At 35.4% G+C, this 16,502-nt stretch overlaps 1 protein-coding gene across 2 annotated transcripts in view; it reads right to left on the bottom strand.

Moving 5' to 3' along the window:
- Positions 1 to 16,502, bottom strand: part of ABCC9 (ATP binding cassette subfamily C member 9) — a 133,366-nt gene that overhangs the window by 53,592 nt on the left and 63,272 nt on the right. Inside the window, exons 20-23 of one of the 2 annotated variants that reach the window (XM_039238595.1) lie at positions 9,565 to 9,603; positions 8,087 to 8,188; positions 6,310 to 6,394; positions 4,738 to 4,818 (exon numbers count right to left, since the gene is read on the bottom strand). In XM_039238595.1, the coding sequence (XP_039094526.1) occupies positions 4,738 to 4,818; positions 6,310 to 6,394; positions 8,087 to 8,188; positions 9,565 to 9,603 (307 nt within the window). The remainder of the gene's footprint in view (positions 1 to 4,737; positions 4,819 to 6,309; positions 6,395 to 8,086; positions 8,189 to 9,564; positions 9,604 to 16,502) is intronic. The other variant, XM_039238596.1, reaches the window with a different exon arrangement.

The raw sequence follows: 16,502 nt of genomic DNA, 5'->3' as shown, positions 1-16,502 counted from the left end.
TGAAATTTCTTTGGATGACATGGGAGATATTTCAAAATCTTTCAGAACCTATGGATTATTTAATAAGCATTAATTTTTTTCTGAAATGTTCCAAGAAGAATGCACAGGAGATTGGTTTAGCTTTGTACTACTGTCCAGTGAGATTCTTTTTTGAATCATCACAGATACCAGCTTTTTGTCATTTAGTGTCTTTTAATAATAAGAAAAAAAAATCTCTTATTTGAATTTTCTAATTATTAGATATTGGATAAATGATAGAAAGATCAACTGCTACTATATGGAATTTCTTTTAACATAGAGAGGTTATGATGGTACTTAACAATTATTTTAAAAAAGAGAGTTCAGGTATCAATGTAAAGTAATGGGGGATAAAGCAATGTTTCCATAGCAGTGGAAAAAATACCATTAGTATCAGGGTTATACTGACAAAGTTTTCTCTATCTCCATTTCCAATAAGGTAGCAAGGATATAACTACCAAACAAAGCTACCAGCTTATCACTGATTTTCAAAAATCAGGTAATGATCGTAGAGGTAATCTGATTGTTTCTAAAACAACCTCCTTCCTCTGATTCCAGTAAGAACTGTATCCCTTGTGATACAAACTATTCCAAATAATTCTGAGAATTTTTCACATTGAAATAGGAAATGAACTGGAAATGAGTTTTTAATAATAATTCACCTTGTATTTTCTATAAAATTCAGACTTTAAACATATAAGATAGTAAGCCATAATGCAAAATCCATTATCTCTAAATTAAGAGGCTCAAATTTTATTCATGACTTCACGTCTCTGACACTGGTAATTTTTCAAACTCAATTATTTCATTTGCAAAATGAGGATAATAAAGAGACTTTTCAGAGAGCACATAAAATTGTTGCAAAGATCAAATAAAGTAGTGCAGAAAACGTCTCTATGAAGTGTTGTAGAAATGTTATTTTATTATTACCTTCTTATAAATAAAGCTGTGGTAGATTAATACTTTGCTAATCCCTTTCAACCATCACAATGAGAGTTTAGCACCTTCCAGGAATCTCTTAATAAGGAAGCTGGTTAAAAACATAGGCTATGAAATCCGGCTATCTGGGTATGTATCCTTGTTTCACTATTACTATCTATATGACCTTGGATAAATTATCCCCCAAAGCCTCAGTATCCTTCATCCATAAATAGCCATAACAATGATGATAATGATAATAATAATAGTAATGCTAAACCTAATAGGATTGTTCTGAGAATTAAGTGAGCTAATGTGTATAAAGTACTTAGAATCATGCCTACATCATAGAAATCCCTTAAGAATGGTTGCTATCATTTATATGCCATAGCTTCATTATGGGGCATCTTTCTGTTACAGTCAAATGCAATCTTTTATATAACTTAATGGAAATCTAGATTAGATGGTCTGGGAATCATTCCTCAAGATTCAGTTTGTATATTAATATTGTGGGGAGATACTTTTTAAAAAATATTTATTTATTTATTTTTGAGCAGGGCTTGGGGAGGGCAGAGAGAGAGAGACAGAGTATCCTAAGCAGGCTCCACATTGTTAGTGCAGAGCCTTTTGTGGGGCTCCGTCTCATGAACCTGAGATCATGACCGGAGTCGAAATCAAGAGTCAGATGCTTAACTGACAGAGCCACCCAGGCGTCCCAAGGGAAAGTAAGACAATTTGTCAAAAAGCCAATTCAATTAATAAATGATTCTTCATTTTTCAAGAGCATATAATTATTTTTATATACATATATACAGTTCTCACTAGTATATTTTTCTTATGTTCAAAGAATATATGTAAGTAGTATTTTTTTGTATGGATATATTTTTGGAAATAATTTATAAAGATATTCACTGATATACACACATTTGTAGATGCCATAAAGCTTCAAAATAACTAGTATACTTCATACATCATTAAGATGTATTGTGTAAAGGATAGTGAGATAAAGTTTAATTACAGTAAAACAAAACATCATCTGAGTAATTATTTATACAAGTAAGATTCTGAAAGATAGGAGAAATGTCTTTTTCTCCTTTGTTTCTTCTATCTAGCACAGAAGATGGCACTGAGGACATTCACTGAATATTAATGGATGGGAAGAAGGAGGGAAGGAAGAAAGGGTAGAAGAGAAGAAGAAGGGGAAGGGTATGGGAAAGTGATGAGAAGGATGAAAAAGGGAAGGAGGAAGGAAGGAAGGGAAATAAGACGGAGAAAAGGGAAAAGAAAGGGGGGGAAGGACAATATAGGTGGTAACTTGACAGTAATAAATTTTTTTTAATACTAGAGATTCTTAGCTCATCAGAAGAACAATGCTCAGAAGACATGCAGCTCTAGCTCAGACTTTGCCACTCACTAGTAATTAGTCCTTGGGTAAGACACATATGTTTCTTCATCTAACATGAGGATACCATCTATGCTTACAGTAGTCATAAGAATCGAATGGGATAACACTGGTTCAGAGTACTTTGTGAATTTTTCTACAATGAAATTGTAAGATATCATTTGGAGGTAATTATTAAAACACATCAACATTATTTTTTACTGCTAACATATTCAATTTCAGATTGCAATGAAGTAAATATAATATTTAGATCATAAGATCCAATAGTTGTAGGGTTATCTAAGCTGATCAGAGTGCATCTAGAACACATTTTTTCAAAGGGGCTCCGACAAATACTATTATCTCCAAATTAAGACAAATTATCAAAATTATATTATTGTGGAAGAATTAAAAATACTAAGCTTGTTTAGCTTAAAGTAAATTAAGACAAGTTATGAAAATAATATTAAAATGTTGAATATGACTGCAAAAAGAAATATATTTGCTGCTGTAGAAGCAGAAGTAAAACCAAATGAAAAATCCATGGAAGCAGATTTTAATCACTTAATAACTTTCCAATAAGAGCTGTCTGTGGTAGGCAGAATAAGGTCCCCAAAAGTGTCCATGTCCTAATTCCCAGACCTGTAAATATGTTACCTTAGATGGCAAATGGGACTTTGCACATATGATTAAGATTAAAGACCTCTAGGTTGGAAGATTGTCCTGAATAATCCAGATAGGTCCAAACTAATTACATGAATCCTTGAGAGCAGAGAACTTTCCTAGCCATGAAGGGAGGAAGGTGTGACTAATAAAAATGGTCAGAGACACAAAGTTGCTGGCTTTGAAGATGAAGGAAGGCAGCCATGAGCCAAGGACGGTGGGCAACCTCTACAAGTTGGAAAAGGCAAGGAAATGGACTGCCTCCTAGAGCTTCCAGAAGGGAACACAGCCCTGCTGACACTGATTTTAGTTCAGTGAGACCCATATCAGACTTCTAACCTACAGAGCCATCAGATTATCTAAACCACAAAATATAGCAATTTGCTATAACAGCAATAGGAAACTTATACACTGACCAAACAGGTCAACCTGAAGTGAGGAAATCTGTACTCAGAGTCATCAAAAAGCTGTCAGAGGCAATATGAAAAGTAATCCTATAATGAATGGATGGGAATCTACATTAAGTTAACCCTATGAATTCTCTGAATTCCATGATTCCACAATTGTAATAAGTAACAGTCACTGAATTGAAGGCAGTGGAGCAAACAAGGATAGAATACCACACCCAGAGGACCTTGGTCTCTTTCAGATTCCAAATCACTTGGTCTTCAGGTGACTCAGCTATTAACTGATTCTAAAATTCAAGAAGTCATTTCCAGTCATAGGTCCATCCACTATGGAAGGGATTTACAATTACACAAGTTACTGCAAGATCTTCCTATGGTTTTTGTGGTGTATTTTTCTGGAGAATTTTGGTGACAGGTACTCAGAATAACCTGAAGTGAATTTCCAGTATGTCCAAATTCTACTCCTATTCTCAGCAATAGATCCAAATTTCGTCAGGGACTTCAAAACCACCCTACTTTTGGAAGAGCTTCTAGATCTTAGATGGAGTGAAAACTATAAAGTCTGGAAACCAGATTTATAGATGGTTAATAATGCACAGAAGGAGAAGGCAGGGGGAGGATGCATTTACATAGTTTGCTGGTCTCTAATATACATATTTAAAAGTTCAGTTATTTTGGCTAACTCCTGTTAGAGGAACCAAACTAGAGCAAAATTCATAATCAACATAATCATCAAATTCTGCTTGTGGACCCATAGATAGAACAAAGTTTTTTGTTTGTTTGTTTGTTTGTTTGTTTGTTTACCCAGGATATGCATGAGGATCATCAATTCAGCTTTTTTAAGACCCAGGCTATAGACTCTGCCCTTACAAATTATTCAGTGGGTCAAGGGTGGTACCAAAATTTCTATAGTTTTAGAAAACGTCACAGTCAAAGCTTATGCACAGTCTGAGTCGCACACCACTGGAATGGAGTACTATGCTTACTTACCCCTATGTCCACCAAGAGTACATTTTCTAGCCTTTCTTTGTCAACCAACATAAATGAGAAGGCATATGATCCTGTCCAGTTGATCCAACACTATACAGACTTTTTCATTAACGATCCTCATGGTTAAGAAACTCACATAAGCAACAATTTAGGGCACGTAAGTCACTTGGACACCAAACTGGATACCCCAACTCTCAACCTTATGTGTTGATCTGATTTGTACTTTGAGATTTTGTTTCCCTTATATTCTTTATTATTTCAGAAGTTAAAACATCTTTCCTTGAGTTACTTGACTTGTCTCTTTAAAGGCTCATTTGTCCAGAGGGAAAAATGAAGTAGAAATAAAGGTCATATTCTCACCAAAAAGACAATGTTGGTATTTTGATAGAGAGCTCGTGCCACACAAATTCTTTGCCTCTGACCTCCACTCAGGTTGATGCCCTAGAGAAGAAATAACCATAAATATCCACCCTTTCCACTAGCAAATGATCCTGATGGTCAAAAATTCTCTTTAAAATACAAACTTCTTTTTCAAAAAATTTAAATTAATGGTAATTTATTAATTAAATTGTGATAGTATTAGTAACATAAAATGAAAATTGTCTATTGGTCAATACTTGAATCATATTAAGAGAATTTTTGAGTGGTAACAGGAATCCTTCTTTCACTCTGATTGACAGCTTTGCTGTACAAAAGCATTAATAACCAAAACACATAGTGAGTGCTAAACACTACTAGCAATTCCAAAACTTTTACTAGTTTTGTGAATTGTATCTGTAGTTTACTTAACATATATACCTCTTAAATTTTACACTGCCAATTAAGTTCAGCAGACCTATACAGCAATACATTTTTATAAACAAGTACTAATTATAACAATTTTTAAACTAGTATTTATTGAGCACTTAGTTTGTGCAGGCTTGTGCGAAAGCTTTTACATTCCTTATTTCTTTTATTCCTTATAACAATCTCAAAATACAGGTATTATTCCCTTTACTTTACACACAAGAAAACTAGGGCTCAGAGAAGTTAAGTTTTAAACTTAACTCTTAAACGCTATATTATGCTGCAATCAAGAAAAGCCATTCTTTTTTTTTTGTTTTTGTTTTTTTTATTAACTTCTGAGAGAGCGAGAGGGACAGCGTGAGCAAGGGAGGGTCAGAGAGAGAGGGAGACACAGAATCTGAAACAGGCTCCAGGCTCCGAGCTGGCTGTCAGCACAGAGCCCGACGTGGGGCTTGAACCCACGAACCGTGAGATCATGACCTGAGCTGAAGTTGGACGCCTAACTGACTGAGCCATCCAGGCACCCCAAGAATAGTCATTCTTAAACACTATATTATGCTGCAATCAAGAATAGCCATTAAGAAAACTGACTATAGGGGTGCTTGGGTGGCTTAGTCGGTTAAGTTTTGGACTCTTGATTTCAGTTCAGGTCATGATCTTACAGCCGTGAGCGTTCTCTCTATCTCTCTCAAAATAAATAAACTTAAAAGAATTTTAGTCAAAATTGTTTTAAAGATTACATGCAGGCATAAATATCTTTTAGCTGCTCAGAATAGTATGACATCACAGTAAAACATGTTTACACAAAGGGAAAAAAAGGATACTTTAACAAGAATAAATAGATGTTGACAAGAATGGAAGAAATTGGAAGCAATCTCAGTTTCAACTCCAAGTAAGTAAAAATACATTTGATCAAAGGCAGGAACTGCTTAATTTTCCTTGAGAACTCTCTAGTAGCTAGCACACTGTTAAGTATATGGTGGTTACTCAACAAATACTTAAAGCTCCTGTGCTCCTGTTTCCGGAGCCTGTCACTAGGACAACGCACAGCCTCTAAGCTCTCAGATTTCATTATGTTACATTAAGGCAACCAGAAGACTTTTCTAGGTGTTTGTTTATTATTTAATTAAACTATACATAGCTCACCCTCTCTCCAATTTCAGTTTGGTCTCCAAAAGGTAGTAAGTCAATATCTGGCTGAAGCGAACAGGCATCTGTAACTGCTTTGTACCTTTGGGAGAAATTGTTTTGAATTTTTAGATCACTATTAATATACTACCCATAAAATAAGTCCCAAGTTCAATATCTTGGAAGCCAAAATACCACCTTGAACAATTTAGTATATGTTCGCCTCTACATTAGGTTTGTGGAAACCAAGATCAATAGATACTGGTTTCCACACCAAGATAAATAGATATTGGTTTCCATTCTTATGAAACTAGTAAATGGAGATAAAAAAATAAAATAAAATGGATCTTGTTAGGTACTACAGCAGAGATACATGGAAAATGCTCCCGAAATACATAGAAAGAAATGGCTGACCACTCTGAGAAGTCTTTGCAAAGGAGGCAACACATAAGCTGTATCTGGAAGGATGATTTGTAACTTGCCAGGAATAAAATGATGGCAAGGAGGGAGGCGTAAGGAACTGCATGAAGGTGAAAAGGTCATGGTGCATCTCAGGGACAACAGGAACCTCACAGGAGCTAAAACAAAGGTTGTGGGTGGGTGTTGTGCATATTATCATGCATGCTGAAGGGAAGAGAAATGAGGTGCTGAGGATTAATGACACTCAAACAGATATAGGGTGGGGACTGGAAATGATAAATTGCAAGTATAGGAGATAGGGAGTGCTGGCGAAAATATCAATTTCATTTTCTCAATCACTTAGTCTTAAATTATTAAGAAGTAGTTCTCGATTCTTCCCTCTTCTTCTCCTTGCTCTTATTTTCCCATTCTTATTCTAGGCTGTTTTTTTTTTTTTTTTTGTCAACCATCTCTTCTTTTCTATTTTTGCAGTCACCCCAACAGTACAACCAATGAACACTGCATGCCTGGACTGTTATTCCAACAAATGTCTAAATGTCTCCTTGCTCCTAGTTCAGTTTCATCTTTACGTATCTATCATTACACTTTCAGATTAATCATCACATTTACTTCATTATTTCCTTTTATAAAACTTGCTGTGCCTTCCCAGAATGCATAGAATTATAACCAATTGGCTTTTAAGGCATCCACTACCTCATCTCAGCTTTCATTTACAATTCAGTTTGCCACTGTGAATATACATAAATCCTTTCTTGTCTGGTTTGTTCCCTGGACCCCAAATGATCCCCAAAACTTAGATTCTTCTTCCCACACTATCTGCTTTCCTCTTCCCTCCCTTTCTCATGCCTCCCCCTTGAATTAAATCTCCTTAACTTTCAAGGTTTGGTTTAGGGTTTTAAGATCCATTTTTGGGAAGCTGGCTTAAGGGTCATGCCTTTGTACACTCTGGTGGTATTTAAAGATGGTTGAGAGATGCCATATTCTGGTTGCTCTCAATAACTAGAACTTCTCAGATCCCACATTCTTCCTATTCCTTCCACATGTAACTTTCTTTCTTCCTTGGATTTTTCCTTCTACTTACCAGCAACCTCAACACTTCCCCCCTCAACCACCACCCCCTCCGTCCCTTCACCCTCTATGATTCCATTTCAGTAGCTTAGTTTTGGTGTACAATAAGTATACAGGATGGGCTGAAACTGCCAGTCAGACTTCTCTTTAAAAAGTTGACTCAGAATACCTGGTAATGATGATGGAAGCAGAGCATGCAGGGAAAAAAGGAAGGCATGGCTACATAGGTTCCAGAAACCATGGACCAAACATAAGCATTACAAATAGTTGCTCATTTTAGTTCTAAATTTTATACATTCAAAATTACCTCTGTTTGTTGAAAGGACTTCCAAAGGTAATATTTTCTTCTACTGTAGCATTTAATAGCCAAGGCTTTTGAGCTGCGTAAGCCACAGAATACCTGTTCCTACTGGAAAACGGAAAAGAAAATCAAAACACCCAACTTATACAAGGGTGTTGTGCTGTATGTGTAGTTTAGTAAAACTAAGGAGAGCAAAAGTTGATGAAATATCTTGAACACAGAAATGGAAAGAAAGCTAAAAAAGAACACTTTAATAACCATTAAACTTATTATTTAATGGTTAAGTATTTCACCTAAATTAGAAAGGTTAGAATTTAATCAAAATGCCCCTCGATGTTCAAAATTTGATTTTCCTATGCTAAAGAAGTGTTTAAAGGTACAAACTATAAAGTGAAAATTTTCTAAAATGACTATAATTTTTAAAATAACTAAAAGATCAATAGCAACACACTTGCTCCAATAGCCACAGATATTTTACTTTATATTAAAAGCACTTTACATAACTCTGAATTTTATATCCAGACCTTAGAGAAAGACCTGAATTGGTATGGTGCCTGTGGCTTAATCACATCATGTTTTAAGGTAGTAGATAATATATAATTATTTCAAAACAATAATATATTGAAGAGTCCATTTCAATGTTGAAGTAACTACACATTTAAAAGCTACATATTTCAAAACATATTGAAATAGCTTATTTCTTAAAAATTATAAACTCTTCCTCCTCCCCCATTTTTCTTTTTTGGCTTACGAATTCTACCAGATGTCTATACATCAGATTTTAATTTGCAATCACCAGGAAAATTCATGTGTGCTGAAGATAAAGAAGATGATGGGATTGGAGTAGGAAAGGGGTCAGCTTAAAAGTCACACGTCCACAGTTAGTTCATGGTCTGTAAGTACTAATTAAGGAATCAAGGTTAAAAGATAGTAAGGTTAAGAAAAAGAGTAATTAGAAATGTGCAGTGATCATCCTGAAACATAATGTCTTAGGACTTTAAAAGATATGATGATATATACTATGCTAGTAGTCTCTGAGATAACTGTATGTGCAATAAAACAGTGGTTCCCAACTTCTGATGTGTCTTCTTCTTCTCTCCTGGTCTTCCCATCTTCAGCTTATGGACAGATCCCAGCACTGTTTAGCTCATAAACAATATACATATTCTTACATTTTGATTTTTTGAAATCCCAAAAACAATTTACAAGAACAGTTTGAGTTTCAGCCAAAGTTGAGACATTTATGACTTATGGAGAGGAAAACCGTTGACACAATGGGCCATTTTGTTTGGCAAGTTAATTTTTTTTAGCAGCCTGTAAATGTTGGGAACCACTGCTATTGGAAATAGGTTGGTATATTTTAATAAGTAAATGGGTACATCATCAGAATGAATAAAATGACTAGGAGTAAGAGACTGAGTATTAGGTAAAGTCTGAGGAAGAAAGTTATTCTTATTAAATGCAGATTAAAATAGAAATAATACCTTCTGGTTGCTTCAAAAGAAGGTTCAGATTCATTTACACTGCAAGTATGGGAAACAATGTTCATTAATTATGAAATATAAATATAGAATGAATGTGTGCTTATATCAGGTAAAAAATAAAATAAACATTGGACGTATTAAATAGCTATGTTTCCCAAATGGTTTTCAATATTAATTTCAACCACAAAACAGACAAATAATAATTTTCTTTTATGTCTTCATTAGCAAGGAAATAATTACTTAGTAAGCTTCCAAAAGATGGACAGCACTGTTCTATTTCATACAACATCTGGGTTCATACAGTGACCTGAGTTCTATACTGACTCTGTTCGAATTAGCTGTATAAATTTAGGTAATTGTCCTACGATAGTTTCCTAGTCTGTATAAGGATTTGGTATCTCCCAAATCTATTTAAATTCCTAATTAGCTATCCTATGGCATGAGAAAAAAACTACTTTTGGGGCTCTAAACTTGAAAGATTTAGACACAGCTTGGCCCTTAAGGGACTCATAAGAAAGACAGACATGCACAATAGGTCAAACTGCAACATTTGGGTATAGTTATTGTTTGATATGATTTATACAAAGAGATGTTTTCCTAGTAATAGTTATATCTATATTATGGGAGGAAAACACCTGAAAACCTATTCATTTTATTGTTCTAAATTTGAATAATGTTGTGAATTCAAGACCTGAATTCAAAAACTACACACAAAATTAAAGTCCAGTGGAACTCTAAAATAGATCTTATTTGGCTCTGGAAAGCACCATATGCGTTTACGGAGAAAATAACCTAAGTAGGTTGTCTAGTGATGTTTAGCTTAGAGCTACTAATGATAAGATTCTCATGTCTGCACACTGTTAATGACAGCTCTGTATGGTTAACTAAGGCAGGAAAAAGCAAATTCAGACTAAAAATCCCCTCACAAAAATGATTATTCTCTGACTAAGTTGCTCACACACAAAACTAATGAAATATACAGGGAGGGACAGAGAGAGAGGTAGAACATGGAATCCCAGGGCTTGGACCCTCGAATTGTGAGATCATGATCTGAGTCAAAACCAAGAGTTGGACCCTCAACCGACTGAGCCATCCTGATGCCCCCAAGTAATTTGGATTTTTTTAAATGGTAAAAAGTCAATGAATGACCTCAATGGTTTTAGTTAATTTGAGGAAGACAGAAAACAGATGAAAAGAAGCAGATGTATGACAGAAATTAATGGATTACTTTGTAGCGTGTTTCATAATAGAACAACGGAATGGGACCAAATAGAGGAAACTAAATTCATTGGAGGTTATCTCCTTGCCCAGAGAGTATACATAGAGGCAGAAAAGAAGGGGACAAAGTCAGAACCTGAAAGATATCACTATTTAATAAATGGCTAAGGAAGTGAAACCTGAAGAAAGGACCAAGAGGAGCAGACAAATGCTTTGAGATAAACTCAACTATGAGTCAAAACTAAACAAGGAGACATTTTGACACAAAAGGTATGGGCGACAATGTCAAGGGACCAGGAGGTCAAGTAACAACAACAATCAAAAAGTACACAATGGATTTAAAAATTAGGATGTCACTGATGGACTTAGTAAGAATAGTTTTAGTGGAGTGGCAGAGGTAGAAAAGAGTGCAGTGGACTAAGGCAAGAAGATGTTAAGAGGAACTGGAAAGAACGAGGGAAGATTTTTCTTATCTACAAAAGGGAAGGGGCCAGAGTGGTACCTGGGAAGGGGGTTGAAATTAGAAAGATAGACAGAAACAGGAAAGAGATAGAGACAGAGATGGGAATGTGTTGTCTTTCCACTAATAAAAATAGAAAAGAGCCAGGGCCTGGACTCGATGTAAAACAGAAAAAGAGAAAAAGACAACATGCTTTGGATACAGGCTCTATCAGTCTGCTAAGGAAATCAATTCACATTAGTTATTTAAACATAGTGCAGAGGGACTAGAAGAGAAGGTAATTTCAATCTACCTACGAGAAGGAGAGAAGGCTCTGTCAAAGAGCTAATATCTGTTTTGACACTAGAAAAAAAGTGAGGCTAACTTTCTAAGGAAGGGAGTTACAGAGGAAGTGTGTGTATTTGAGAAATAACTTGCAGTTCAGAGATACTGGACCACAATGGTAATGGTAGGGAGATTAGACAGGGGCAAGATCATGAGAGGTTCTCATATAGTATCCAAAGGTCTTTGGAATATTTCTTATATACTTTGGTCAGTCGATTACAAAAATTATGAGCAAGAGGTAAGTAATCAGATTTTCATATCAGAAAGGTAAATCTCACAATTGTATGAAGAAACGTGAGGGAGTTATTACAGTGAATAGTTCACATATGCAATTCTCCCGAACTAGGACAATTAATATAGGCATACAAGTGTTAAGGACAGACATAAGAAACATGATTGACTGGACTGTGTGGGCAATGGAGAGATAGAATAATGTAGGTTGAATCTTTGAGCTCTGACTTGGGCACACACCAACAGATTTCAGTGGGTGGGGACACATTCCTGCCAAGCTACAGGAGAAGTAGGTATTGGAGATAACCAGGGATATGAACTCAGTTTAGATGTGTTCACTATGCAGCTTATATGTGAAGAATTTTTGGAAGACCTATTAGATCTTCAGGAGAAAGATTTTGGCCAGAAATGTACACTGGTGTGTTGTTAATACTTAGAGAGGAACTGACATCAAAGATAAAAGGCCAAGCAAAGGAAGAGGATCCTACAGTAGACCACAGAAAGACTGAAAGAGAATCAGAATATTCTTCTTCACCTTCTGTCTCCACTTGTATTACAGCTCTTTACTTTTTGACTCACTGATTTTGGTTTATCCTTAAAATATAAGTTCAAGTGTCATTCATTTATGCATACTCCTATAAAAGCCTTGTTGACCCCAGACACTTGACTCAATAAGATTACCTATTCTTTGTTCTTATAAACCCTATCCTTCTTCCTAGCACTTATAAAAATTTGACCAAATAATTACTTATGAAATTATTTTCTTACTTCCTTGTGGCCTTCCCTGCTAAGCAGTAAGCTTCATGAGAACAGTGTGTTTAGTTATTTCCCCCCTAACAACTACCACAGTGATTTGCATGTCAAAGATATACTAGTATATACTGATATATACTAGTCTCAGAGTAAGAAAAATATAGTAGATATTGGCCCATTTATAGATAGTCATCCTCCATGAACAAATAAAAAGAAATCCTACTCTTTCATTTTTCATGAGTAATATTAGAGTCCTTAACTTGTAGAAACCACCTCTACAATCTTCTCACACAACAGCAATATGTTTAATCCAATTCTACTGTGAAGGATTACTCATTCTCTTCCAAAATAAATAGAATTGTGTCTGAATTCCAACATCAGATCTTATTTGATTACATGAAAATCACTGGATCCATCTCCAGACCCACCCTCCACCATTCACTGTGGTAATACACATTGCTGAAACCAACAAGAGAAAACAAAGAGGTCAGATGGAAAATCCTCTTCTGGAAAATAGATTTCCCTTCTGCATGCAGGACTGGTGTGTATTTTCCTTCAAGAATAAAAATTAAACTTGGTAGCTAGCTACTTTCATGTATCATGGTTAATACCTTGTGGAATGGGAAAGAGTGACTTTTGTAAGCTTACATCAGGAACAATATTTAAAAGAATGAGAGCAGGATATGGACACAAACACGCTACTTTATATCTAATCCAGGAAAGCTGACTCAATGTGCTATTATTCCTGCATGCCATGCAAAGTCACATGAAAAGGAGTAGCTCCTCAATTTACCTGTCTTAGAATAATTGAACCACTGTTATAAAGCTGATTACACCAAGACGTAGAAGATAGAACATGAGCACATATGAGGCCTGACAGTAGGATGGTTGACAGGCTGGGCAAGAGGGAGAGAAAAGAAAAGGAAACCAAAAATAAAAATGATGGCTGTGTCTCACATGATTACCATAATTATTACACAGTGTAGACTCCCTCACTGGAACCATCCATCAGGTACAGCATTTTAGTTCTAGCTCCTATCAGTGGGAATTATTGTTCATCAAGACAAATTCATTCAGGTAGAATATTTAGTTTTCAACAAATATAGAGCACACCCAGCTGTGGGAATAAAAACCCTGGCTTTCTAACAATTTTGGAAAAATTTTTAGTCCTTCCTTCTCTCTCTGACCTTTCTCTTCTGAGGCTACAATATCACAGACTAGGTCAAAAGTATCAATTTCCAAAGAAATGTCTTTAGAGGTCTTTGTGCATTGGTTCTACCCATGTAGGTGTGTCCTGGGTGAGCAGCAATACCTTCTCTCCCGCCTAAAGTAAATATTTATCACCGCAAAAGGGCAAAGTACTTATTGGACTTTGCTCATGCCAGTCTATGAGGACACATTTAAAAATAAAATTTAGGGGTGCCTGGGTGGCTCAGTCGGATAAGTGTCCGACTTTGGCTCAGGTCATGATCTCACAGTTTGTGGGTTCAAGCTCCACATTGGGCTCTGTGCTGAACGCTTGCTCAGAGCCTGAAGCCTGTTTTGGATTCTGTGTCTCCTCTCTCTGCCCCTTCCTCGCTCACACTCTGTCACTGTCTCTCAAAAAATAAATAAATGCAAAAAAATTTTTTAAAAATTAAAAAAAAATAAAATTTATTCAACCAGAGATACATGCAATGGTGAAATAATTGCAGCAAGGCACTTGGTACCTTATGCTAACATTTAGTTTATTGGGGTTTTTTTGAGCTTCCAAAAATATCAAACAATTCAGTCTGCTGAAGTAAAGCATTTCTTAAGTTTTGTACATCATCAACCAATCAGTATTGGTAACTTCTAAATTAACTAAATTAATGCTAAATAACATTTATATGCCTTTCCTTATTGGACACAACAGCCTTTTATGGAATGAAGAGTAATTACAAATAACTCTTTAAAAGAAGGTCAGTATCTTCTGAATATTATGATCTGAAAATATGTTTTATAAGATATTAAGGATACCATGGAAGAAAAAGAAGTAGTTCTTATAATTAAAGGAAAATAAAATCTGTTTTAGCTTATCCAATCTCTTAGGAGGCTTAGTTTTAACTCTGAAGGTGTCTAAGCCAACACAAACATTTTTTGAAGAAAATCTTAGTCCTTTTGCCATTAAGAGATGGGATTATTGTGTATGAGGGGCAAGTGTTCACAAACGATTATTTTTAAGTTATGAGAATTTTATAAATAGATGCTATTTAGATACTTAAGAATATCTAAGATGCTTAGAGTATCTTAAATCCTTTTTCACACCTTCATCCTATTGCCTCCATTTCTAAGACATAATCTTTTATTAGCTTTTATTGTCGGGATCCATAAAAGGGATTTCTTTCTTTCTTTTTCATGAGAGAGATTTCTTAACCTCTGTTGAGTAAGTGTATGTTTTTATTTCTAGTTTCCTCTTTGCCCAGCTTTCATGAAGCTCAGAGTGGAAACTGTGGTTCATATTTTATTAATACACAAGACGCCACATGCGTTTCTGTCTATTAACTTCTTCGATTATTATTTAAGTCTTTTTTTCTGGATATCTTTATCTTTACTTTTCAAGCTTTATTACACAATGTAACTTTAAATAAAAGAATTCCCTACTTTGTGAAATAAGGTAGGAAATCTTGCTTAGGAATGCAAAAAAATTACTATATTATGTAAAATACTTCCCAAATTCTCAAATCATTTATTTATCCATTAGCAAAATGATGATGATTAACAACGATAATATTGGAAGTTGATCTAATTAAGTGGAATCTTAAATAACACAAGGGAAGACTATATTACAAGAACATCCTAGCGGTCTGACAGTAAAATCTCAAGCTTCTTCTGTCACTGTTTGCCATTCTTTCTCTCTGTTTTAATGACAGTGAAACAAAAGTAAAAATAAAACCTAAATAATTTGGTGATGGCTGTACATGTCACACAATAGAATTAAATCCAGTAAAACCTGTTTCTCAAAACCTCTAGTCATCCTAGATGGAAGGAGATAGTGGCAGGGCAGATGGCCTGGTGTCCATCTTAGTGATCAACAGGAACTTGTCATGAAGCAAACTGCAGGTAGCAATTATTTATCAGGTTCTCTTCTGGATATTCTTTTAGATTGGTCCAACAGGAATAAAATGTACACTCAACATTTTTTAGCCTCCTCCTTTCATCCATGATACATAAAATAGTATGTTTCCAGTTCAAATTTCACATCTAAGCATTTCCTTCTCTTAACTGGAGTTTAACATAGACTCTCTTCTAAAAATGCCCTGAAACAGTCTTTACTCATTCTTGAGACATATATATGTATGTAAACAGCAGAGTAAGCAACAAAAAAGTTCACAGTGGTAGGTGCAAAATATTAACAAACATTTATAGATCTAGAGCAAGATTTCCCAACCTTGACACAAATGACATTTGGGGTCAGAGGATTCTTTGTTGCTGGGACAGTGAGGCGGGATCCTGTGGACTGTAGGATGTTTACCAGCATCCCTGGCCTCTATCAACCAGATCAGGAACAACTTATTCCCCCACTGTAACAACCAAAAATACATCCCCTGGGAGCAAAACTGGCCTGGTTGAGAACCACTGGTCTACAATCCAATTTCTTAGATAAGCTATAGCCAATTTCTTCACAAACTACTTATGGGGAATCTACTAGGTAGGTCGAACTAAGTAAATTGGTTTAACTGTGTATTACAAAATTATATGATATTATGGCTCTGAATCATCTTATTACCGCAATGTATTTCAAAGGCCATCATTCAAATATTCAGGAGAAGCACCATGCTAGATACTTCTTTTTCATGTCTTTACAGTGGCACAACAAACACACCACTCTGACCTATCCATGTATCTCTTACTAGATATTTCTAGTGCCTACTTTAAGTTGGGTTTGACAAGAAATGGCTGATTTCTCAGCCCTTTATGAAGATTTTGGAAA

Source organism: Hyaena hyaena, unplaced genomic scaffold (genome assembly GCF_003009895.1).
Source record: "Hyaena hyaena isolate Hyena2069 unplaced genomic scaffold, ASM300989v1 scaffold_143, whole genome shotgun sequence".
NCBI classification, from domain to species: domain Eukaryota; kingdom Metazoa; phylum Chordata; class Mammalia; order Carnivora; family Hyaenidae; genus Hyaena; species Hyaena hyaena.
Note: the sequence above shows the minus strand (reverse complement) of the source record. Positions and strands in the feature narration are given on the sequence as shown.